General features: G+C 37.8%; 1 protein-coding gene across 6 annotated transcripts in view; it reads right to left on the bottom strand.

Annotated features, from left to right (window-relative positions):
* ZMYND11 (zinc finger MYND-type containing 11) overlaps nt 1-26,591 on the bottom strand; it is a 60,124-nt gene that overhangs the window by 23,279 nt on the left and 10,254 nt on the right. For 3 of the 6 annotated variants that reach the window (XM_075212101.1, XM_075212100.1, XM_075212103.1), the window contains 5 exons: nt 18,220-18,357; nt 13,336-13,495; nt 6,386-6,439; nt 5,233-5,394; nt 3,846-3,923 (listed from right to left, as the gene is read on the bottom strand). In XM_075212101.1, coding sequence (XP_075068202.1) covers nt 3,846-3,923; nt 5,233-5,394; nt 6,386-6,439; nt 13,336-13,495; nt 18,220-18,353 — 588 coding nt within the window. In that variant the 5' untranslated portion in view covers nt 18,354-18,357. The remainder of the gene's footprint in view (nt 1-3,845; nt 3,924-5,232; nt 5,395-6,385; nt 6,440-13,335; nt 13,496-18,219; nt 18,358-26,591) is intronic. The other 3 variants (XM_075212102.1, XM_075212105.1, XM_075212104.1) reach the window with 2 other exon arrangements.

Raw genomic sequence — 26,591 nt, forward strand, 5'->3', positions numbered from 1 at the left:
TGTTGCCTATAACCAGAGCCGGATTTAGACCTCATGGGGCCCTAGGCAAGATACTGGTTTGGGGCCCCCTCCCTGAAAAAATCCATAGCACTATATAGCACTGGCCCATAAGTAGCGGACCATTTTTAAAGGTTGTTCTCACAGCCGGCCCTGGGAGGGCCCTCTGGGCCCTAGTCAATTGCCTAGTGGTAAATCTGGCCCTGCCTATAACAACCAGATTCTAGTTCTTATTTAGTACATCCTACAAAATGACAGCTAGAATCTGATTGCTTGCTATAGGCAACATCTCCACTTTTCAAACCCACAGTTTAATAAATATACCCCATTGTGTCAGTAAAGTGAATATTTGTTTTTTAAAGTTTCAACTTATTGCAAGATATCTTTTTTTACACCATTATGAGAATTATATTACAACAGATTGCCATCAAAGAAATTATAGATGACGTTTAAGAGAGAGTGTGAGACACTAGAAGTACAGGGTTCACTCACTGGTGTCTCAGCACTTCAACAAGTGGTACGCCTCTCTTCTCATCACAGAATTGGGAAAGTACCCCAAAAATGTAATGATTTTACCCAGATAATTATTACCACTTTGATGAGTTTCCAAACATTATAGGACCGAGTTTAGGTTTTGAGACTAGTTAAAAGGTCTACATCAAGTATATATCTTCTACTATTGGATAAAGTGTTGTTTCCCTCCATAGTCACTTTCCTCTTGCAGATTGTGCAGAAGACAGCCAATCCATCTAGAGGTATCTCAAAAGCAAAGTAATGCCGGAGCCCACAGAGTATAAGTGGAGAGATATTAGTGCTGTATTTATGAAAACTGGATTTCCCAAATTGTCTTGGTGCATTGGATTAGATGGAGATACAAACACCACATAGGAGGGTTCTAAGTTTTACAACTACTAGCAATTAATCTCCAATGTTTCAATGGCAATTAACGATAGCTTTTACACTTTTATTGCCATTCATGTAGCAATTATACACTGTGGCAATTCAGGCAAGTCTTTCAAATCCAACCAAAGTATTGCAAAATAAGGAAAGTTCAGTATTACACAACTAAAGTCTTTTGTGACCAGAGGAGAACTATTTCCTTATATCCTAGGAGGATTTCTTTTTTTTTTTTTACCTAGAAAGGTCTCCTAGCTGTTCAGAAACTAAGACATGCACTTGACATACGAGACAAGCTTGCCAGATATGGTGTGTCCCCCTGTTGGGAAACTACTCTGGCAATATAATAAAATGTAAATTATCAAATATAATGTTAATTAAAGATTATTTTACATTTAGTAAATATGGCTATTTTGTAATCGTTTAATATAAAGAAATAAAATGTGAAAATGTTGCAAAGTTTATTATTCTCTTTAATTTCTTTTTCGGTTTTTATTTGAAAAGGAAGCCAAATTTTACAAAACAATTTTTGTGCTCAAATTATTATATACAAAATCACACAAAATGAACAATTCACAACAATTACAAGACAAACAAATGTCTGTGTATAACAATTGTCTTTAGTGTAATAAACCAATGAAAAGTATTAACAAAAAAAATGACCTTCACAGGTTACGACAGTACAGGGCAGTAGGAGAGGTAGATAGGTAATTGTTTGGTGTTATAATTCCAGGCAGTTGGGAATTAAAACTTGAAGTAGTAGAAGAAGAGAATGATGTTGTGTGTTTACCAATGTTATATGTGCATATTTGGGCTATGGACTACATATTTTGTGGTGGGACTGTTGGTGCCCATCAAACAGAATAGAGTTCAGCCGTGGGGATAGGGGGTGGGATAAGTGTGGGGTAATTTGGAATGATGGACATTGTTGGCAGATAGTGTAAAACCAACAAAATGGTTTATTATATGAAGAGTGTTCACACAGCAGTTCAAGTGGTTCATTTCAGAGATCATTGACAAGGCTCTTGCAGAAAAGGGTAGTTTCATCATCCTCCGATACAGGTGAAGAAGAATGCTACGGATTCTCTCAGCTGGAGCTTCATATTGGACAGTATTTTCTTCATCTCTGAAGATCAGGATCAAAATATTTATTTTGGGTATATTCTTCCTCAAAGACCTGGTTGCTGGGAGTGGACTGGAAGACAAGACATTGCAGGACTTTCATTTCTATTTTCTGGGGTTGGTATGGTCTCCTTCTACGGACTCAATCTCTTCAATATATGTCCAGATGTTCTTAAAGAGAAACAATTACTTAGCAACTGAACAATAACAAATCTTGACAAACATTTTGGGGTTATAAAATAAAACCAATCCACAATTACTGCCTCTCATCCAGGGCAGCAACCCATTGAAATATAGAGAAGACATTTTTGTTAGAACAATTCTCTGGCTTTCTAGCACTAAGTTCTCATTTGTAAACCCTCATTGATTTCCAGAAAGTTTTCACAATATGCTCTATGAAATAATAAATACTAAATAAAGAAAACATAACATTGCATTTTTAGGACACTTTAATTGTAGGCATGTTAATAAGTAGACATATTAATAATGTGCATTTAATGTTGTTATCAATATATGTTGAAAAGTCCTCCATGTATACATGCGTTTGTATGTTAAGATTCCTTCATGCTTGTAGCACCTTATTAACGCCTGCTGAGTGCATTCCTACAATATATTGATAAATAATTGTATTATTACCTTGGGAGTTCCTTATGGAGATTTCATCCAAGTGTCTCCCGTTTTATCACTTCCAGCCAGGCTTCTTCCTGTAGAGTCGGTCGATGCTGGAGATGATTCATATCGCTCTGGATGCTCCTCCGACGAATAATAAAAGCCATTTTTACCAGTGACACTTTTGTGTTCTCTTACTGCTCCTCATTCACTGTTCAGTGGTGCAGACACAGGAAGCTGCTCTGTCAACACGTCAAACACATCTTGGCAAATGCTTGCTAAACGCTTGGCAGGTGCTAAGTGGGCATTCCCATAGAACTCCATTGTATTGTAAACACGCGTATAATGCTTCTGAAAGCCACAGGCAACGTCGAAATGTACTAAAGCCACCGCTTGTGTACAGGTCCTTTCGGAGTTAAAAGCTTTAGAATAAAGCTCGCGTATACAAGACCTTGGGCAGAAGTCTTAGGAAGTATTCTGTGCTCTCTTTGAACGGGAAAACGATGAATATAGTATTCATTTTGTGTAAGGGCTATTTACCAATATATGTTATACTGTTACATGCATGAACTTAAACGTGCAACACCATTTAGCAGCTTGTCCTTACATACAGTCCTTTTGCAGGCAATGCCAAGTATACTTACACTCACTTATACACTCATTAACATTGTTGATTGACATGAATACACTTCAGTGTTTACCAAATATTCCCACAAATCCTTAGAATTCACTTCTGCCCCTATTCAACTAATTTTATAGTCTAATTAATCAGAATCTGTCATTTTTTTTTGCTAAATTCTAATTTAGTTTTTAATAAAAGACATTACACTTTTTTGGGTTTATAGTACTCTTAAGACTATAGGTCATCCACAAGAAAGATTTTCAGCCTTGCTTGTCTCTAATTAGCAAACTGAACCCATCAAGCAAAAGCAGCCGACGTCCTCACACGGCTGTTTAACTAATCATTTTGTATACACTGAATAGATGGTACATTCCAGAGAAACAAAAGTTACAAGTTGTACAATTGACTACAGAACCTGTTGCCAGCAAATTGTCAGAAAAAAACAAGCACCAGTGATGCATTAATTAGTAAAAATGAAGTATAGCATAAATGTAAATAGTACATGCGCATGAGAAAAGGGGCTGTCCCAGCAAGAAGTGATTACCATGTGCTTGAGATGAGAGTGTAGTAATTAGTTTACTTTAGAGGTAAAACCTACCCTCTCCTTCATACGGGACACAATGAATCGCAGGTATTTACCCATCTCCTGCTTGTTTGAGTTTTTCTTCTTCATACTCTGAAGAACAAAAGAGAAGTATAATGACTGGTTCCTTTTACATTAAAATTCAAAGTATATTGCAGTGGACAGCAAAGGAGGTCAAAGACATGCAGATAAAACACCTAGGTGATTGTACGTGGAATGAAAGAAAAGTATACTGTAGGAACACTAAGCAGACAACATTACTAAAGCAGGATAAATAAAAATACCCTGCTGTATATAACCAACTTGTTAGACTAGATGTTCATTTCATTTATGGTACTAAACATAGTGCTGTATATAAACTGTAAAGGAATTGGGTGCCCTCAGCCCTATAATAATAATTCTATACAAAATCTTTATTGTGAATCATACCAAATATAGTAGACTGTGCCCTATGTAAAACTGTCCTCTAACCTGCAGCACTACGTCCTTATTGTACTAAGGATCTGGCTATGTCCTCTGTATATCAGGACAGCTCATGCGGTCATTAAATCCCATTTTACATTGGCCATGAGAGTGAAGGGACACGGGGACTGTTTTCATGACATGACACTATTGCACATTTTGATTGTTATTCCTCTGGCAGACATTAGTCTATAAATATGCTTTCTCGTCTGGTAGTTGCAAATAGTTTCCTATTAAAAGCATAGGCTGAGGTACAATGATTACCACTTCCAATGGCTTATCAATACCAGCTCCTTCTACATGGAAGAAGCAGGCTTTCCATCAGGGGACTGCAGCCCTCTGCATTTAACATAATTTTAGCCTACTACTCCATGCCTTTATCCCTATAAAAAGGGACATCATGCCACAAATCAGCCTGTATTATTGAAGATTTATAAATTACTTTATAAGCCCGCTTGTAGCTCAATGCTCCACAACATTTCACCAATGAGCAAGAGTTTATCACATATTGGTTTAGCAATGGGGAAGTAACATCTTCAAGTTATATAGGGATCTACCTTTTATGGATGATAGGTGGACTTCCTAATAGGTGGCTTCCCAAGTTTTAGAAAGATGATGCGTTTAATACTGTTGTAACTCTACAATAGGGATAAACGATCAGGAGAGCCATGAGCAGCCATAGATATAAAAAGCTAAAGTGGCACTCCATTTATTACATTACTCAGCACTGCAATCTTTCATATACATTAATTACAAATAGTGATTGTACTTGCTTTTGAAAGACTATTCTCTGATTAAAATATAATTGATATGGGATAGGGCATGTTACTTATTTATTATATTTATATTACTTATGTGCAGTTTATTTTACAGACATTATATACATCCACAAACATAGGGATTCATGCAGATTGAAAATATTTTACTAAAGGCACCTTACCTTGCAAACCGGGCACTGCCAGTGATTACTGCTATCCCTGAGTCTTAAATCATCAGGTAAACATTTAGGGTGATATACACGAAAACACTGGTCACATATCATCACCTCTCCAGGTAAATGACATTCAAAACAGTACCAGTCATGAGTTTCCGTCTCCCAGTCCTAGGAGAAACACAGAGTTATTTGGAAAGACAGAGGATGACGAAGTCATCTGAAAAGGTAAGTAGCAGACCCTAAAGTTTAAATTAGACATTAGCAATATCAGGTGCATTGCATTCCTTATTAGAGATGAACCCGTATCAGTGCTGCAAGAGCCTGCAAATGTGTTGCTTTCAATTTCTGGGGATATTTTTTATTAACCCCACTAAGAATTACGGGAGATGTGGTGGTTAGTTTATGTTCTAAGAAGAAATGTAAGAAGTTTGTATTATCAACCTGCTAACGGAATACATTAATTCTGCTCACCCTGTGGCTATTTGTACATTCAGAGATGTTTAGAATATTTGTCTGTTTATTCTATGTAAGTATTTTCATTTATTTTGTCATATTATTGGTGACTTTGAAGCAAAGTCTGCTTTTTCTAAACACTATAAAATTACCCGAAAATAAAAACCCAAAAAACACATTTTACCAATTTCTGTGGTACAAGTAAATGAAAATATGACTGTTCAAATGTTGTCCCTTTTACCCCACTTTTCATTTGCTACTGTGCCCAAGCTGCTCCCTAATGGCTGGCCCACACTTCTTGTATTTATACAGTCACATTCATTAAAATGTTGTTCATATCACCAAATACTGAACACGTCTAAAAACAACTAATAAAAACAAGACACAGAATGAACTAAGGTTCCTAAGGGGAAAAAAAATACTACATGGGCAACATGTTACAGGCTCTTCCAATTCTGAAAGGTTACAAAATGCTGCAGTCTATATGCTCACAACTTGTTTTATTATTAGTGAGGGATAATAATCATGAACTGGATTTTTTTTTTCCTCTAGTAATTAAACCCAAAGTGAACTTGCCCCCCACTTTATTAGGCTAGTTAATTATGGAAAGTAGTCATTTAGCCCCACTGCTCCAACTATGGAAAACGACAAAGAAATTATTGGTTTACATACTTGCATAGCTTGATATCAAAGCACTTTAACAAACCTCAGGTGAATTCACTGATTTTCCCTCTCTTCCGTGAATTTGGTGATGTTTCATCTGCAATAATTTACAAGAGTGTTGTGCTAAACATAACTGGCATATTCTACAGGGTTTGCAAAATATAGAGGCAAAATATTACATTCGTTAAAATGCTATCATATCAAAGGGCCCCCTTCATTGACACTGATCTCTTCAGTGTCCAGCGGTTTCCAACAAAGTACATTTCCGTGTACCACTGATTACAGGTTTTCTTTTATTTATGAATGAGGACATCAACAACATAGCAATGGTCTGCTATTGTGCAAATAGCTCTCAATGTATTTACATGGCAATCCTTAATTCCATCTGCAGACAAAAGCAATGGTTGCGTCATGATGTGAAGACAACTCACAGGAGTTTAACAGGTCAATATGATCTCAAAATACAGAATTTACATTCCCAACTCAAACCATAGGTTAGTGAAACTAAGTCTACAATTTGCGATACATTTTTGTACCCATTTAAAACGCAGTGTTATTGAAGTGAAAACACATATTTGCATTTGTAAATACATGTAACAATCTAAAATAGAATCCTACATTAAAATGGAACACTCAACCTTCAAAAACAAAACAAAATCCTAAATATAGTTTTGGGTGGAATTTACTAATATACATTGTTTTACGTACCTGTGGCTTGGCGATCCACTGTTCCGTGGCTCCAGCAGTTCAGAGTCGCACTCCTCTCTCCTAAGATGGACTTGTTCAACAGGCTAAGCGGGTGTTGACACAGCTCCCTCATAAATTCCCCATTCGAATGGGAAGTTCACAGAGAAGGGGCATCAACAACACTGGTACATGTTTTAATCAGGTGAATAGAAGTGGGAAAGAGGAGAGCATCTCTGGACTCCTGAAGCCCTCAGGGAACACACTGGATTGAAGGCTTGTCACACCTAAAGGTAAGTGAAACTGTATTTGATCAGATCTGGTTAAACTCTGTTTACCTGCATTCTAAGTTTTGAGTAGATTTCTTTTAAAAAGGACCATCAAACCAAAATTTGCTTTATATGAAATATTAGTTACAAACATTCACTAGTGCATTATTTTGTAAACTCAGTTCTCAGGAACCCTAGCACTGCATGTTTTCCATATCTCCTTGCTGGAGCACAGGGTTATTCATTACTGAGACACTATAACAGATCCACAGGTGGTATAATTATTTCCCTAGTCACCAGGAAAACCTGCACTGTTAGGGGTCCTGAGAACTGGGTTTGAGAAACACTGATCTAGTGTATAGATATTTTTTCAGGAACTAAAAATAATTCAGTTTCCACAGTATGATTGCAAAATGTAATTTATTTTAAATTCATATCTCTTGGTTGATCAAATGATTTACAAATACAAATATTGTTTTTTCTGTTGCCTTCAGGTTGACATAAAGCCCATACTAGCATTTAAACATATCTAGTTATATGCAGGAGAATCCAAGTAACCATTGTTGCTTCTGGCGTTTGCAATGCACCATGCCTGGGATCTGAGTAGACTCATGGGCAGCACAGTGGCCTAGTGGTTAAAACACCTGCCTCACAGAGCTGGGTTCGTGAGTTCAATTCCCAACTATGGCCTTATATGTGTGGAGTTTGTATGTTCTCCCCATGTTTGCGTGGGTTTCCCCTGGGTGCTCCGGTTTCCTCTCACACTCCAAAAACATACTAGTAGGTTAATTGTCTACTATCAAATTGACCCCAGCGTGTGTGTGTGTGTGTGTTAGGGAATTTAGACTTAAAGCTCCAATGGGCAGGGACTGATATCAGCAAGTTCTCTGTAGAGCGCTGCGGACCTAATAGTGATAAATAGCTGATGATTATGATGATGATCATCATCATGATGGGGGTATTTACGGCAAAAAGAGTTTGCGTTTTTCAAAATAGCACTTCTGTTTTATAAATTGCTTTTATTTGATAAAAGCCATTTTAAAACTAGAAGGTGACATGGCCTATTACCGTTGGGTTCCTAAAAACATTATATGGGGTGGTTGGATTACCCGGCTTCTAAGTAGCAGTGGGAGCAACCTCTAAATCACAATTAAGGCCATTCTACACTCTCTCTCCCACTCATTCCTTCTCTCTTTGGTACTATTCATTCTCGAGTGAATAAATATGGAATATGGTTATCGAACTGAATGGGGAATAACTCTAAACTGAATAAAAACAGTCCATCAGTAACTAGGCCCTAGCACAAAGCAGGGAGCTGTTCAAAGGATTACAGAAGACTACTTTGTGCCCTCAGCTAGCTAACACAGCTGCACACAACAGTCCATCAACTTACATTATGAATGATTATGGAAATTGTATCAGCGATTGTTGTTGCAATTATTCTAGGTTTACTGATCCTCTAAGGATTCATCAGGTTATAGAGATCCTTATAAATATTCATGTTTCTTTGCCAAATACTTATAACTGTTACTACATTGAGATAAACATGGAAGTAAAAAGTAAACATGTTATTCTGAAAATAAAATATGGATTACAAACTGCCATGTATTAAAAAGTCCATGTATTTCTCCTATCAACATGGCAAATTGCAACAAGGAATCTCAATTAGAATAGCCATCACAATAATATACATACATTTTCACTCATTCATGATACACACTCACTATTATTACATCTGACAAGTTACACAGCGCTCAAACATAAGTAACAAGAGCTAATTAAATGTAAAACAGTGGGGAAGGGAGGGAGGATTACAGAGAATTTACCAATCAGTAGAGTGAGCTAACTATTGGGAACCAAGCAAGGAGCGAATTAGGGCTGATTGTGACAGATCTGAGAATAGAGAAAGGGTAGATTATCAAACAGCATGGTGGAAATGGGGACAGAACCTGATCAGAACACAGAAGGATAAAATAAGAGACATGATAATTAGGGGACTGATGGAAGTGCCATTCAACACTATCAAGTTTATCATGAAGAGTAAAGAATCAAACATCTAATACAGCATGTTCTTCACATATATTCCATGTTACTGTGAAGCAAATGTTCCAGGTCTTATATAAAGTGGACAATGTGCAAGTAACACAATGATAGTAAGAACAATGATATATAGAAAAGCTTGCAAAACTACTATAAAACTACTATAAAAGTGGCAAACGCCCAGAAAGATATATCGGAACCAGACCTGTGTAATATTAGGTTTGTCAGCCCTGTCTACAGCTATAGTGCATCTTGTATGTATAGCTTTCAGCTTTTTAAGAATATGTAATCATGCACAGTTGCAGAGCTGCATGTGGTACTTTGCCCTGCAAAGAATGCAGTGAATGCAGAGTGGATGGTTCTAAAAATCAATAGATCACGATGAGGGCCACATTGTCAGTACCCATGCTTAGGACTTCAAATTCTGAATGGACCAAATGTACAGGCTGCTGCATCAGTTCTGTACTGAAGTACGGTGAGGTAGTAAGCAGGGGAAATGTACTACAGCAGTTCACTGCACTACATCCAGGCATCTGTCAGTTTCTTATGCATAATTCCCGTGTACAGCCTGAACTTGATAGGGAACAGTGGCTTTAACGTTAACAGTGACCTAGGGGTATATTTACTTAAACTGCCAGTTTGTAAAAGTAGAGATGTTGCCTATAGCAACCAATCAGATTCTAGCTGTCATTTTGTAGAATGTACTAAATAAGTGAGAACTAGAATCTGATTGGTTGCTATAGGCAACATCTCCACTTTTTCAAAACAGCTTTAGTAAATCTAGCCCCCCTCTCTCTCAAAAATTTAATACCCGCAGAAACTAAACATTTCCCTGCAGGGAAAAAATAAATAAAAAATCAACACCTACCCACAATTGTTACAAATGTTAAAAAATTCAGTTACCAATAACGTCTAGTCAGCTAAAACCTGGTGATTTGACCCACTTCACAAATCTGAAAGTTCAGCTGACTGTAGGAGTACAGTGCATCCCATTTGACATTTTGACTGTACTAAAAGAATGGTTTGAAAATCTATTTTCTACACTAAACTAATCCCTTCCTATATTTGCTCTCTAATCTATTTGATTTTGATATTTCAGGAATAGATGCATTATATGTAATAGCATTTGAATGGATAAGAAACATTTTGAGGAAGAGCTCATTCATGTGCAAGCACTTGAGGAAGACGAATTTAAACACTTAAAATAAATTATTCCTCAACTTTGGATATACTTCCCAGTCCCTGTTATATACCAGTGTGCTGCAAAGTTATTACCTATTTTTGGTTCCACTTATACATGTGAACCACCATTCACTAAGAAACAACAAACAACAGGTTGACTGATGGAAACCTCTCTGCAGAATTGTGTTGACCCTGTTTTAAGCTTAGACGTTATTTATTATAGCTTGTTACACTGTTTATCTTGTATTAGAATGGATGTCAAAATGTTATTACACAGTGGTGTATTTTTCTTTGAGTAAATGTATTATTTTGATTTCACAATTAAGCTTAATGTGTGGCCATTTGAGAGGTTAGAGGCACACACATGCACCTCTTGAAGTGCCTCAGGTTGTCCATCACTGCCTTATTAGAGACTCCATCTGGAGCAATGTCTATTGACAATGGTATTTCATCCATCATGAAGTCAATTTTCCATATAAGTATAGGTAACTCATTACATCGGTGTAATTTGTGGTTATCTTGCAAACACACTAATAAAATGAAAGGAAAGGAAGGCTTGCAAAGCAACATAATTTAAAAATCACATGAACTTATACCACATGAAAACAAATGGTAAAATCTATGAAAAAAAACGGCACGAAAGCTAGATGTTTTTGTTATGTGTCTGCAAGGAAATGGATAAACTATGCATGTATATTGCATGTATATACAGGGGATGGACGGCACTTTTTAACATGTACACTCCAAAAGTGATATTTTATGCAATCACTTAATGGCAATGTGGCAACTACTACTTGGCAGCTCTGTGGCCTATTGGTTAGCACCTCTACCTCACAGCACATGGCCTTATCTGTGTACAGTTTGTATGTTCTCCCCATGTTTTTGTGGGTTTCCTCCAGGTTCTCAGGTATCCTCCCAAACTCCAAAAACATACTGGTAGGTTAATTGGCTACTGACAAAATTAACATTCGTGAGTCAAATATCCTCTTGTGTAATTAATTGCTCAACACTTGTTTGCTTAATGAAACAAATAATGTCTATATAAACAAACGTAAACTGTACCATCATGCTATAGCCAGTTAATGTATTGATTATCACCAGTATTCCCAGCCACAAACAACAACAACCACTGCTGTACTGTAGCCAGCTAAATTGCATCCAATGGGAATTATTAGAGAGGCACTGTTCAAGGACCTAACAGACGGACTCTACGGGAATAGTCATTTACTAAATTACAACAGGATATACTGTTAATGACCCAATTGAAGAGATGGCACACATCATATAATAAGATTAGCCTGTTAGAGAACCCGCTCGGAACCAGAGAGCATTGGGTATGACAATAACAAATCCACTAAGATAGAAGGCAATGACTCAATGTAACAGCACTAGGGAAGAAGTTGGGCTTGTTTCTACTATAGGGTTTTTCATAATGTACATTGGAATCAGAGCTGGACATAGGGGTCATATATCCCTATGGCGACAGCAAATAGACACAATAGGTGACATTTCTTAGAAAAAGTAAAAAAAATAAGTAAAAAAACTGGCGCAAGGGAAAAAAATAGTTTTGCCTATATAAAGCATATATTTGCTTTCACTTTCTAAACTACACAATGAAAACAACAGAATCCGATTGGTTTCTATGGGTAACATCACCTTTGCACTAATTATCTTAATTGCCCCCCAAGGTCTATTTCCATCTTCCACTATGAGTTTTGTCATGATGCTACTACAAATTGTGATTTACACTTGACTATGGTTTATAGAGTATATCATCATCATCATCACCATTTATTTATATAGTTATTTAGTTATATAGAGTATATATTTCATGGAAAACTATCATATAAAACAAAAAACGGTATTACAGATTATATTTGAGTTTAGTGTTAATAAACACACATTATTTTAAGAACATATCTATATAAACCATACTTGCAATTATTTTCTATGGCTCATCAGGCCAAAGCTGTGAAATCACCAATAATCGAAATGTGCGCAGAAGCTGACAATAATTTGACTGCTTTAACAGACTATAGGAAATGTTGGCAAATACAGTCAGAAGGTGACTTACCGGCCTGTATGAGCATTCATCATTGGCTGCATTAACAGGTAAGTGATGCTAGAAGTAATCCAACTGCATGGCACAAGGCATTTAACAGCCAGATCTAATTAAACTTGGCACCACCTATGCGTCTGTGGCCAAACTGGACTGATAGGAGCATCGGCCCATGTATGGCCAGCTTTATTCTAAAGTACTTTTCACAGTACTGAGGGAAATATGGGTGGTTGCAACACCACTAATCAGTCAGTAGTCCTGGGAATGCTTCTGCTCATGTCTTGGAGTCTGAGATAGACAAAGCAAGTGACATTTTGGTGATTATCTAAGGGCTCATGCATACAAGCGTTACTGCACTCTATTAATGTCAGTTACTGATCCTGTATGTTAAATGACAGATGTTAATGTTAAGCAGGGCTTAACATTAACAAAGCACAATGAATCTCATGTGCATAAGCAGTGTGTCATAAGCTTTTAGGGGAGAGAGGTACAAACAAGACAAAAATAACCTACCTACATAGACATTTTAGATGGGGGGGAGCGGAAGTAAAACCTTGACACATCTGTCACTGTAACCATAAACATATGTCTCAACCATATAATTAAAGGTATGGAGCGAAAACCATACTTCTTCTAGTTTAACAGTGTACTTTAAGGGACATGACATACCTTAGTAGATCACTCAGATGTGGCGATTTAAAGAAAAAAAAAAATATCGTATAAAAAGTAAGCTCTCTCTAATACAAGATCAATACTTACAATTTCATCCCCAGGTAACCAGTATCCCTCCTGCTCAATGCCAGCTTTAGATCCCTTACATCCAACGGTTAGTGTCTCCACTATCAGGCCATCCTTTACAGCAAGACTAAGCTGCCGTGTGATTTCTTTTGGGTGCATTCCATGAACACGAGTCATATACCTGGTTAATAACAATGAAAGAATAGTTAGACATCTTCTACAAAAAAATAACAAAAAAAAACACAGTAACAAAGGAAAGCAGCAATAATTATAATATATATGCAGCACAAAAAATATTTATCATTCAAATCACTCACTATCCCATTAGATCTTACAGTCAAAATCAGTAGCCAACTGAAAGTTTTCGAACCTGGAGGGAACCACGTAAACATACAACCTCCACAGAGATAGGGCCATTGTCAGAATCAACCCCAGTGCTAACCACTGTGCTGCCCAGCAAACAATGCAATTTGTAAATCATGGGACAAGTTATTGAGACAATGGACATGGCCTAACTCAAGCTTAGGTAAGTCGTAGCTCAACAGCTGCTGGGGAACTACAAGCCTCAGAATGACTGTGCAGCCTCTGTTTGCCAATGCATGCTGGAACTAGTAGTTGCCAGAGACACACAGAATGCCCTCATTCTGTTTAAATGACATAGTATCCCTCTTCATTGTGTACAACGCTGGAAACTGGCACAGACAATGTGTCACTGCTTAGAGAGATTTATATTAAAAAACATCTTTCATTCTGAAAGTGAGCTTTTTGGACAGGCTTTTGGTAGGAAGTGTACACCAGACCTTCAATTTGTAAGTTAATTAAAGGATCACCAATCCTAAAAATACACGTGGACTTCTAGAAAAGAACTACTAACAACATTCAAAAGTAAAGATGTTCTCATATTATGACAACACTTTACAATAGGACCACCAGCCTTCTGTTCCCGCTGTGTTTAACCCAATCCACATATCACTTTTTTATAAAAAAAAAAAATAAATAAAATTATTATAAAAGGCAAAACCCTTTTTCTTACTTTCTGCTTTATGTGGTGTTATTACATCCAGCTCCTACTCCCATATTGCTGGTCACTGCTGCCACTCCTCATACACTGAATAATGCAGGATGAAGTGCACATCGATTTGTAACCGTTTGACAAAAATCACCATGCACCTCCGCATACAGCAGTGGTGACCGGCAAAAGAACAGCAACTTAGTAATTTCTTTACCACATGAAAGATGAGACAGCCAAGTAGAACAATCTATAAATAATCTATAAATAAATGTTTCACACCAGCTCCCGACACCTCCGGAGGGGGCAGAAACATAAATGTTAGAGCGGTTACATCTGCAGCTACTGAGCCATTCTCCGCAAAACGTGGCATTATTATTAATTAGATCTTTTATAAAAGCAAGCTAATATGTTAGGTTTAGTGTCCCTTTAAATAACACGTGGTAGTGTACTCTCCAAGAGCAGGACGCACCTGTAATGCAGTATGTTCTTTGGCGAGTACAGAGGACATGTTTTCCATAGAAGTCAATGATCTAATGACAGGTGTTCTAGCAGTGGACAAGGATGACCGCACCAGAGCTAAAAGCCTATTGTTGCTCATACTCACTTTGGTAACAAGAAACATAGAATCTCAAACATTTAAAAACCGTATCTGGGCATGGGTTCTTTTACAAACAAAACTTATAAATGGTAGTAGATATTACATATTGGCCAAACGTTTAATTTAGGTTTAGCAGCCAATTACAGAAGGAAAAGATCTGTAGTGATTATACAAAATATAGGAGTATAAAAGGTTCAAATGTTCAAACAGATCTCTTACATAATAACAAACACACAGAACTCATTAAACTTACGTTCCATTGAACACCAGATTAAAAGGTATTTAAAACACCTTGCAATGTGTCATTTTCATTGAAATAATTGAAAGATATAGATGTATATATATATATATATATATATATATATACACACAAAAAGAGAAGCGCCAAACATAGTGTGATACCATCAAAAGTAAGAGTCACATCAAGACACTCTGGAGTTAAGTCAGACAAAAGGTGCAGAATGATTAATTCTCCAGGGGTTAATTCTACCGGGATAACAGCACCTTTTGAACTGCACTCCACCTCTTCAACAGGTGGTTAACAGTTAAAACTACATACACATTGGTATAATTTAACATAATGCATGCGTAATAGATTTCTTACTTTTGATGGTATCACACTATGTTTGGCGCTTCTCTTTTTGTGTTTTTCTACATAGGTTTTACATCTGCAATTCGATGTTGTAGCGGAGCTGCCTACTGTATGTGATCCACTAATTATTAATCACGTAGACACGTGGAGCTTTAGATTGTTCACTAAGCGCCTGTTTGTCTTTCTACTTTTTTATATATATATATATATATATATATATATATATATATATATATATATATATATATATATATATATATATATATATATATATATACTTTGATTTATTCAAATCAGAAGCTTTAGGGTAGGGTGACAGGCAACACTTTAATAAAAATGATGAATTAGAAAATCACGGTTCAACAGAACTGTGGCATGGGACTGTGAGAATAACTAAAACAAAGTTATAGCCCTCAGGAAGATCCCTTTGGCAAAACACCTGGACATGAAAATTAAATCTGTGATTGCAATATATAATTTATTACAGAGAGCATTGGAGAGGTCTGTTGCATGGGAGTTTTGAATACCACTGTGAAGAAATTGGCTTCTGTAAATAGAATTTAACGCTAATGAACCTCCCTACCCAATGTTTCAATTATGAACTGTGTGTAAGATGTAATCAATACGCAATAAATTATCATCATTCAACAAAATGGCTTGTTTTTAAGGCCTCAATCAATTCCCAGCACAGAGCCTGTGGGATGATGGCGCTGAATGAATGTAATGTATGTTGGCCAGATACCAGTTTATGCCAACGGACATCTCTCAGTTAAACACCTTGGTAGCACACAGAGAAAGTGTTACGGTAAGATTTCACCCAGTGATTGATGTAGAACAGCTGTGATTTAGGGTGTGACTGTGTCTTCCAAGTTCACCTCCATTGTAAGTGAGATATGACCCCTGGGATATCTACAGACATATTATTAACATGGTGCACATCAGGTTTCATTACAGGGTTTTCTGCAAGATGGAAGAGTCGCCTTAGATGAACCTTAAATTACTCAACTCTTTTCAGTTTAATTGTTCTGCAACGAACTATAGCTCTTGGAAGCTTAAATTAACAAGTTGGATGCTTTAATTAACAAGTTAGGACAGGCATCAACAAACCTATGCACAAGTTAGGAGCCAGGGCCAGAAGTTATGAGTCAGCAACTTTGTATATAAAGACATGCAAGTCACAAGACACAAAATTGTTTTGGAGTGGGCTGTGAACATTGGTACAAACGAGTTACACGCAACAAAACATCTGCTCTAGCCCGTGTCCCCACAAAATGATTGCACACCCGTCTGTGCCCCAGAGTAAAATATGACTTGTGGGCAACACCTCCACTTCTCTTTCTAGAAGGTTCGATAAATCTACACCCAAGACTTTAATGCAAAAGCCACCGTGTTGGATCTCTTCTGCTCTGGACTGAGCGGACAGGGGGGGAAGGCTATCGGCACTGGTCCTTCCAGTTACATATAAAAATACAGCAAATGGGTAAAATTCAGAATTAAAGTGGAGAACTCCTTTAATAACTGTAAATTGCAGATATTCTTCTACTCGGGCAGTACCATAAACTGTCGATTTTTTTTGTAAATGGGCAAACATATGATAAGAAAAATAAAAAGGAATCCGTAAAAGCAATAGCATTAGTCATAGTATTCTATATGAATGGAGGCACATAAGAATAAAGCTGGCCAACCGGCAAATTTTGGTAGCCAACCACTAAAAATGAGCAAGAACATTTGCAATTCATCCAGATGTTAAGTACCCCTAGGTTACTGACATCTGCTGACTACTTAATGCTGTCAGATATGGCTATTTGACCTGGTCACCAAGCTGAAGTATCTAGATATTAGTGCATGTGAAACAGCTTTAGGAAGATCATTAAGCTATTCTATATGGATAATATTTGAGTAACCCACTGCTACTCAGGAGACAAATATTTTGGCAAATGTCATTTACACGGCAGACCTGAGTCAGTGATTAGAAACTGCGTGTCAGCACAAGCTCATGTCATGGACTAAAACGCTAGTGATCTAGCGCTGACAAAAATGGCTGACAAGTATATAGCATTTCTCAGAAGTCTACTCATATAACGGCTTATTTATGTAATGTTCCTAAGGAGCATCTGAAAGACCTCCCTAAAACACGTCTCATTGTTTCACTAAGACTATCTCAATAGACCTTCACATGTTGACCAGAAAATCCTTCATTCGCTGACAAGCCAGGAGGTTGAAACAGTCTGTCTGAATGAGAACATTTTGTGTCTGCACAAGTCCATGGCATGCTCTAAAAACCCATCAAGTCAAAAGGATTGGAGTGTTAATAGCATTACTCAGAAACCTACTCTCTTGAATAGGAATGGTTAGCATAAAAGATTCAATGGGGCATATTCAATTAAAAGCAAAGTCCAGTAGGAACCTCGAGGGATGATCCTGGTTAAAGTATTTTTAAAACCTGCGAGGTGGTAATGCCGGTACAGCATGCATTACCACCTCGCACGAGGTTCCTCTGAGACGTCGCACTTAATTAAATCTGCTCCAAACGCTGAAATAAAGAACGATGGTGTAGAACAAGATTATTGCAAATCAAGCATAGTAATGTAACAATGTTTACATTACATCTGTCAAATACTTCACTATTACATCAGAAAGCAAATGTTAATAAGGAAAATACGGTTTCATGGCATTGCCTACTGAAATGTGACTTGGACTTACTTAGTAATCCGATCAATATTTGCAATCTGTTTCTGGTTTCGGATCACTTCTATAGCTGTCCATAAGTACTGAATGACTTTCGTATCTGCCTGTCGTCTCTTTGTTAGACGTGCCATGGTCTTATCCGTTTTCATATAACTGCAAAACATTGCAACCAAAATTAAGTCATCAGGTATCCAAGTATGAGCAAGTAGTACTGTAGAAGCATTTTATCACCCTGTACACTGACATCAAAGCACACAGCAGGGGGTTTTATTTTGCTTAGAACCAAAATAAAACCTGTTTATCAGTTTTGCAGATCGCAGACTATTTTTTTTTATTTTTTTTTTAAAAGCTTTAATTGCTTTACTGAAATTCACAATATAGGTAATATTATGGTTTAAATATAAGCAAACAAATATTGTTAAAACATTATTAGTAATTGCTATATTAGTTGTTCATACAGAACAATTTGATGAAAGGGGGATCTTATGGACTCATACCCTAGATCAGTGATGGGGAACCTGGAACACTTTGGGGGTTACATGGTGCCCTCTAACCTTCAAAAAGGCCACACGTTACCCTTAATCTCTGTAATAAGTTAAAACAATATATTTAAATCAATGAAACAGACACATATGTGTAATATAAGCCAGCATTTGAAACAAGTATTACAAAGCTAGATCAATGAAATCTGACAAACTAGGAAGGAGCTGTGGGCAGCAGGTGAAGACTTGGAGAGCATGTGGCCCTATAGCCATCCATTGCCCTAGATGCTTTAGTGACCCATGTTTACATAGGTTAGGTTAGAGTACATACCGTACTTATTAAGATGTTATTATGCCGTGATGGGCAGTCATTGTCTTACAGTGACAACACTTGCTAAAGTGGTAGTAGAAAGTGAAAGAAAATGAGTTGAGGTCAGGAGAATGTGTCAATATGAAGCAAATACCTAGAGTACTAGAAAGGAACATGGGCGCAAGATCTGCAGTAAGCTGATTTGCATAATGACATTTGTAATAACAAGTGATAGAGATACTACTTTATTTACCAAGCGACACCTTTCGAATAATACGTCATATATGCAAGTCGTCATTTTTTTTATTTAGCGAGAATATACAGGTATGGGATATAATCTTCAGGACAAGAGAAAGTGTTTTCCCTTAATTTCAAGCACCATGTTCTATTCCAAGGCACATTTAGAAACCTGTTTTTCCCCCACACTTGACCCTAGCATTCACCTCCTTATTACATTTTCTTTACTAGAACTCATTACAATTACTGTAGGAGGAGGCATTTCATGTCTAAATGCCTGACATGATCACAAAGCAGCACCAATTATTTATATGGTTTTTTTTCTGGCTTTTGAACTTACTGAATAATAGGACTCTGGTTACAGTTCCACATCTGTATACAAATGAACTAAAATGTAGGTGCATTTAACTAGAATCATAACAACTACTGCATTCATTCAACTCCTGTGAATTTTGTTTAAACAGTTTTTAAATGGGATGGGAGAGGGAAACAACTTGAAGCTAATCAGAGCATTATAATGTTAAAAACAGACAATAGGAGTTGGAGCTATCAGAAACAGTAATCTGCTGTAATAAGCCCCAGGCTTGTTAGAGTGTGACAGCCACTGTTAATTCGCTGTATGGAGTCACACTTACAAGGTAGAATTCGGGCTCTATTCAGACAAAGCATAGACCCTGCTCTAAATTTAATAGATCAGGCTGCACTTACTGAGAATGTTAGGAGCCAACACCAAACCCTTAAGCATTGTGGCGATGGCATTATGCGGATACACTACTTGTTCAAGACACAATACCTGGACATCATTGACATAGCACACTGGAAGCCCAGCACCAATGTGCCTACATGGTATGCAGAGTACACTCCTACACTTTGGAAGAAATCTAAGTGCATTTGCACAAATTGAGATGTGTGGCACCACCAAACAGGATTTTTATCTGTGTGTCAGATGTTCTTTGTATAAAAGGCCCACTGTGTTTTGTTTTATTCAGTTAAAAAAATAAAACAGTGGTTAAATGCTGGCAGGGGCGGATCTAGAAAGATTTTTTACCCCGGGCGATTTAGGATTTAGGGGGGAGATTTAGGCCCCGCCCCTTTCTGCCTTTTAAGGCTGCCGGCGGCTGCACAGTATGTGCAGGTCCGCTCGGCAGTGACAATGTGCTGCCTGGCTGCTCTGATTGTGTTTAAAACACAATCAGAGCAGCCGGGCAGCACATTGTCACTGCCGAGCGGACCTGCACATAGTGTGCAGCCGCCGACAGCAAGCCCCCCCCCCCCTGGATCCGCCACTGAATGCTGCTCATATTGTATAGCAGAACTACTGCCATACATAAAAAGCTGTTTATAAATATTTCAGTGGCTTATGAAAACTGATGGTATTTGGGATGAAGCTGTAATACAGAGAGATTTTTCCCTATGTACAACAGACTGCGTGTCTTTAATGCTGGCCAGATACCAGCATTACAGGGCATATCAGCAAATTACAATAGTGATAAGTATGGGGCCCCAAAAACAAGTGAGTCATCTGTTCCAAACTGAAATTGTGTTTGGGAAATGACCACTATCCACCTCTGTGTGCAGTCACAGAGACGCACTTCCTGACCCATGTGATCTGTCCAACCAAAAAAAGTAATCTTTCGTTTACTGAAGAACTCAAAAAGTTGTGCCCATGTCTTTACACATTTAGCCTACACATAACCACAAAGTTCATTAACTGCTCCTTTATGTAAATCATCTTATATTTTTTTTGTTTTAGGTCTAGTGGTCTTTTAAATGAGCATGTGCTTTTGGGTTTTCTTTGCTACCTGGAATCTGTATATATTTTATGTGATACATCTTAAATAAACTCCTTTGTAATGAAATAGAGTCTACCATTAAAAGTGACATAAATAAAAAGCAAGTCTCCTTTATGCAATATTAGTAGAGATGCTCGGGCTCGGTTTTCCACAAAACGAGCCCACCCAAACATCGGAGATCAAAGTACCGAGCCAAGCTGGCTCGGGTCTTTCTCTCGCCCTCCGAACTGAACACGAACATCATTGTTGCGTCGTCGGATCTTATGAGTTTTAGATTCTATAAGTAGGATCTTATGAGTTTTAGATTCTATAAGTTCTGCCCTTCACAGGGATCCGGCGCCATTACACAGAGAGATACAGAAGGGGTAGCAGGGTTCTTGGCAGTCTCCAGTGCAATTGGGCAGCGTCATTAATGAAATAGAAACAGGAGGGGTGGCAGTGGTCTTCAAAGTCTCCAGAGACATTGTACTGAGCCATAGGTCACACAGAAACAGGAGATGGCAGTGTTCAGTGCTGAAACTGAAAATATAGGAGTGGCAGTGTTCTTAAAAGTCTACAATCACATTGCTGTGCCATCGATATGGATTCACATCAGACCAGAGAAGACCAGGAGCACCCAGCAGTTACTAGCACCAGTCATGATGATAGTAACCCCTCTACGTCAATGCCTATGTTAAAGGGCATACTGTTTTTAAGTCAGGGAAACAAAAAATGTAAAAAAAAAACAGATTTTACCTTAGTAAAGAAAAAAAACACCTGTACTCAAGGCAAAGTTAACTGCAGAAAAAAATAAAATTGCCAACATGCCATTCTACACATGCAATTTCAAGGAAAGAATCAGGCCTTCAACTTTCTGTACGAGTGATGGTTCAGTAACTGTCGTTAAGGCATCGTCCTGTAAGGTCAGTCATGATGATGCAAGACCTTGTCATTCTGACTCAAAAAGTGGTGCCCAAATATTTTTATGTGTAAAAGCCGAGCTGGAAGAAAACAATAAGGCATTAGAGGAAAATGTATATATAGATTCAGAAATGACAAATCCCTGACGCTTCTGATACTGTACTCATAAAGAAGCCTCCTTTCAGCATTTCTGCAGATGTGTGGATAAGCAGCCCAAGTGTAGCCAGTGATACACAAATTGAGGATGCCACTTTGGAATCCTGCACCAGTGGAGGCAGTTCTTGCGGGTGACAAGAATAAGACCACAAAATCCACCTCTCGTGTGAAATTATTTTTACCCAAATCCAGTTGTCTAGCCATTTATAAAGCCACAGTCAGTAGAGGTAGGAACCTTAACCATCCAAGAACCTCATCCATAACGCCATTTGAAAAGAGTTCATGGGAAGCTTTTGGAAAAATCAGAAACTTATGCTAAAAAAAATAACAAGCAGTCCAACATCAGCTAGCTCCCCTCTCCCACCTAGATCCCGGCACCTGCAATCTGCACCCACAACACTGTCCTCAACAATATCCTCACTAGCGAATGGAGTTAGTCCTGCATCCAAGTTGCTAAGGCTAGATGACTCCTCCACTATCCTAGATTCCTTAGAAAAATGCTGCTGGGGGTGGATCTTCATCCCAGAAGCAGACCAATAAGAAGACTACTAGTAGTTTACAACAACTGACCGTTAAACAATCCTTTGTAAGAGGAAGCAAGTATGAAAGTTGTCACCTAGTCACAAAGCGAATCACTGACGCCATGGCGACTATGCTAGTATTAGATGTGCATCCAACATCCACTATTTATGCAGCTGGTTTTAGACAGTTAATTGAGGTTTTGGGTCACAGTTACCAAATTCCATCACAACACCATTTTACTAGAAAAGCTATTTCTTATCTCTATCAGGAGGGTCGTAAAAATTAAATTGGGATACAAAATGCTATTCTACCCACTGTACACTTAACCACAGATATGTGGACAAGCGGAACTGGGCAAACTAAAGATTATATGACTGACAGCTAACTGGGTTGGCCATTCACCTTCAGATTGCAGCAGCTACAAGAGCAATGTAATTTGCTCTGCTACCAACTGAAGCAAGAGGTGGTAACAAGGTGGAATTCCACCCTTTATATGCTTCTGAGGATGGAGAAACAGCGAAAAGCCATCCACGCTTACTCCATAAGCCAGGACATTGGGAAAGGAGGGGTAATTGTATTTTAGTCCAGCGCAGTGGAAAATACTTTCCGTGCGTGCAAGGTGCTGAAACCATTTGAAGTAGTAACCTGTGAAGTGAGTTCAGACACTGCTAGCTTGAGCCAAGTGATTCCCGTAATTAGACTTTTGGAAAAGCAGCTTAAGAAACTGAAGGAAAAGATGAAACAAAGCAATTATGTTAAGTATGTTGGACTTGTAGATCAAGTACTTTATTCGCTTTGCCAGGATCCAAGAGTTATCAAAATCTTGAAATTGGATCACTACATTTTGGCGACTGTGCTTGATCCTAGGTTTAAGAGCTATATCTTCAACTGACCTAGATCTCAAGAGATGCAAGGAGCTCCTGGTGATCAAGTTGACAGCTCAAGTGGTACGTAGCACGATGGCGTCTCCTCCTTTAGTTTCTCAGGCAACTGCTGCTAGGAAAAAAACTTAGCTTTCCCAAGAGACCCAGGGATGATGCAAATGACTCTGCACAACATTTTGACATCTGGCCTGGTCTAAAAGAATTGACAAAAAACAGTGACACCTCTGCCGTAACTCCACCTGATCCTACTATTAACATCCAAAGAATGGTGGAGGATGATTTTCATGACAGCATACAAATATACATGTCAGACAGTCCCTTTACATACTGGAAAAAAAAAAAAAAAAACCACAATTTGGAGACCCATGTACAAAATCACTTTGCAATACCTAAACTGCCCACCCTTCAGTGTCTACTCAGCAAGAGTTTTCAGCACAACCGGGAACCTTGTCAGCAATCGGCGTAGGAGGCTACTTCCTAAAAATGCATAAAAGATGATGTTCATCAAAATGAACTACAAATTCCACGAGGAAGGCCTTTACCGGCAATTACATAAAAGTAAAGAGACTTCTATAATGGTGCATTCCACCGGGTATGATTTAATATTGTGTGAGGATGATTTACACACTGATGAGGGCGAGGATGATAACAACATCTTGCCACCGTAGAGATTATTGACAGCACTGTTGGGTTTAAGGCAGCTAAGCTATTGGTAGCTTATGTTGTAGGGGCCCAAACAAACCAAGCACTTCAGCCACAAAAGTGGCACTCCTTGTCGCTGGCGTGCTTGGCTTGTTAAACTGTACATTCCTTTTCAATATCTCATAAGGGTGGGTGGCAGGGCGCAAGGACAACTCCATCTTGCACACATTTTTGTTTTCTGCCACTGCTGTGTGGCAATGTTCCCTAGATGTGCTATGAACTGCCATGTGTTTTTGCCGTTGCTCTGTCGCTTAGTATCCAGCCAGCTCGCTGCAGTCTTTAGCCGAAAGTGGATGAAACCAATACTGTGACCTGTGAGGTTTTCAAATTGGACTGGAAATTAGTGTTATGGAGGTTAATGATAGTGTAGGACCAAAAAAAAATGAAAAATTATGTGATTTTAGCATATTTTCGCAATTTCTGTAAAAAAATACAGATCCAAAACTAAAAACATGCGAGGGCGGTTTTGACAAATCCAAAACACGAACTTAATACAGATCCAAAATTGACCCCGGTCAGTAAACATCTCTAAATATTAGTAAGAGTTGTGAAACTGTTGCATTCAGACATTCAAAAAAAAACACCTATAAAATTCATAACTTTAAATTATTATGCATGGCTAGGTGTGACATGAACCTAGTGTTGATTTAAGTTATTTTTGTTATAATATTTTACTATTTAACTTTACAAAGAATGTAGTGCCTGACTTAGTCCTGTGAGTGTTGCCTGGAAACGTATTCTTGTACAACAACACATGCAAGCAATTGCCACGGTAGAATCTATGGTCCTAAGACAGTCTCTTATTTATACATGACTGTACTGGTGTCAACTAGAGGTGTTGGCTCTGGTTGTGTGGATACATAGCAGAACACCACAACACATCAACATGTTCCATTCTCTCTCTCCCTATCTATATCTCTATATAATCACAACTGTGCTCTACAGAGTAAGTTAATGCTTGTCTACAACGAGATATAGTGATAAGATAAATTCTTTCTCTCACTTATTAAAGCGAGATGCAGCAGTTAATGCCTGAACCACGTCTATTTTAAAAGACTGCATGTTCACCTATCTATAAAAGTTCTCTATGCAACTAGCATTCAGTGATTGTTACACCTACAGCAAATATAACCATTACTGTCTTACCTATTAAGACATGCATATATTGCTCGGATGGACATTAATACAACAAACTTGTTTAAAAATGAAAGAAGCAGCGAGACAGTTGAAAACAAATGTAGCACTTTGAGAGGTACAGCGCCCACATACAACATGGGAACCACGTTTCCCATTGCCTACACTGTCCGGCCTTTAGAATGCAGCATTTTGTTTCTTGATGTAAATACGCATTTTTCAAAAATCTTATACGACACAAAAGGGACATTATCTTTAATTTATACAGTATCAATATATAATGCAAGGCTTTACATTAAAGCAATCAGGATACACGCAAATGACATTCAGGGACATAAAACCTTAAGATAAAGATTGACCTGCCCAAACAAGTTTAAAACCCAAGAGGTGAAACATATGTGACAGAGAACATATGTGATTATAGGTAAATCTAGTTCAATGTTAGAAAACTTTTGGCACTAGCTAAACAAAGTAGTACACCTTGGTGGCCATTGGCAGCGGTGATTTAAATAAATGCCTGGTAGAATATGAAAACATCCAAAAAACAGGAAAAAAAAAAAAAAAAAATTGGGGTTGGAAAATAAGGAGCTCATTATGTTTAAAAGTAGTGAGTGCTGAATTTCTCTCAGACATACAAGTAAGCTAAAGAGAATATTAAAAACTTTCCTTTATATAGAGAGGTAAAATGGCAATTGAAAGCTAGATGTGCCACAGTCTAGGGATCAGAGGTTTTAGGTGCCATCTCGTTAAGTATCAAACTCATCTTAGACTGGAAAAAAAGGAGCATAGCTTATGGTAGTGTATGTCAAAAATGTACTTGGATAAATACATGTGCACTTTTATCTTCAACTGGCACCCATTACTATAACTATGGAGGTATTGAACGGTTATTCTTGTAAAATTTTATATATATATATATATATATATATATATATATATATATATATATATATATATATATATATATATATATATATTCACATCAAATAAAGGGGTACTGCTCTGACCCAATTGAGGAGGTGGTGCAGAGGGCACTAAAAATAAATGAATGTTTACACTATATACTCTACATGCATGTATACATATGTTGTATAAACAGGGATTAAATGACAGGTGACTCCCCCAAAAAATGCAAAGGGATAGCAGCCACAAAAATAAAAGGGTCATTCCCTTAATAGGTGCTTATGAAGTTTATGGGAAGGAGCAGGTGGAGATTATGGCTTTAGCTGCGTCAGAGAGAGTGCGAAAGAGGTGTGAGACAAGTGTA

The sequence above is a fragment of the Mixophyes fleayi genome, chromosome 5 (assembly GCF_038048845.1).
Source record: "Mixophyes fleayi isolate aMixFle1 chromosome 5, aMixFle1.hap1, whole genome shotgun sequence".
Lineage (NCBI taxonomy): Eukaryota > Metazoa > Chordata > Amphibia > Anura > Limnodynastidae > Mixophyes > Mixophyes fleayi.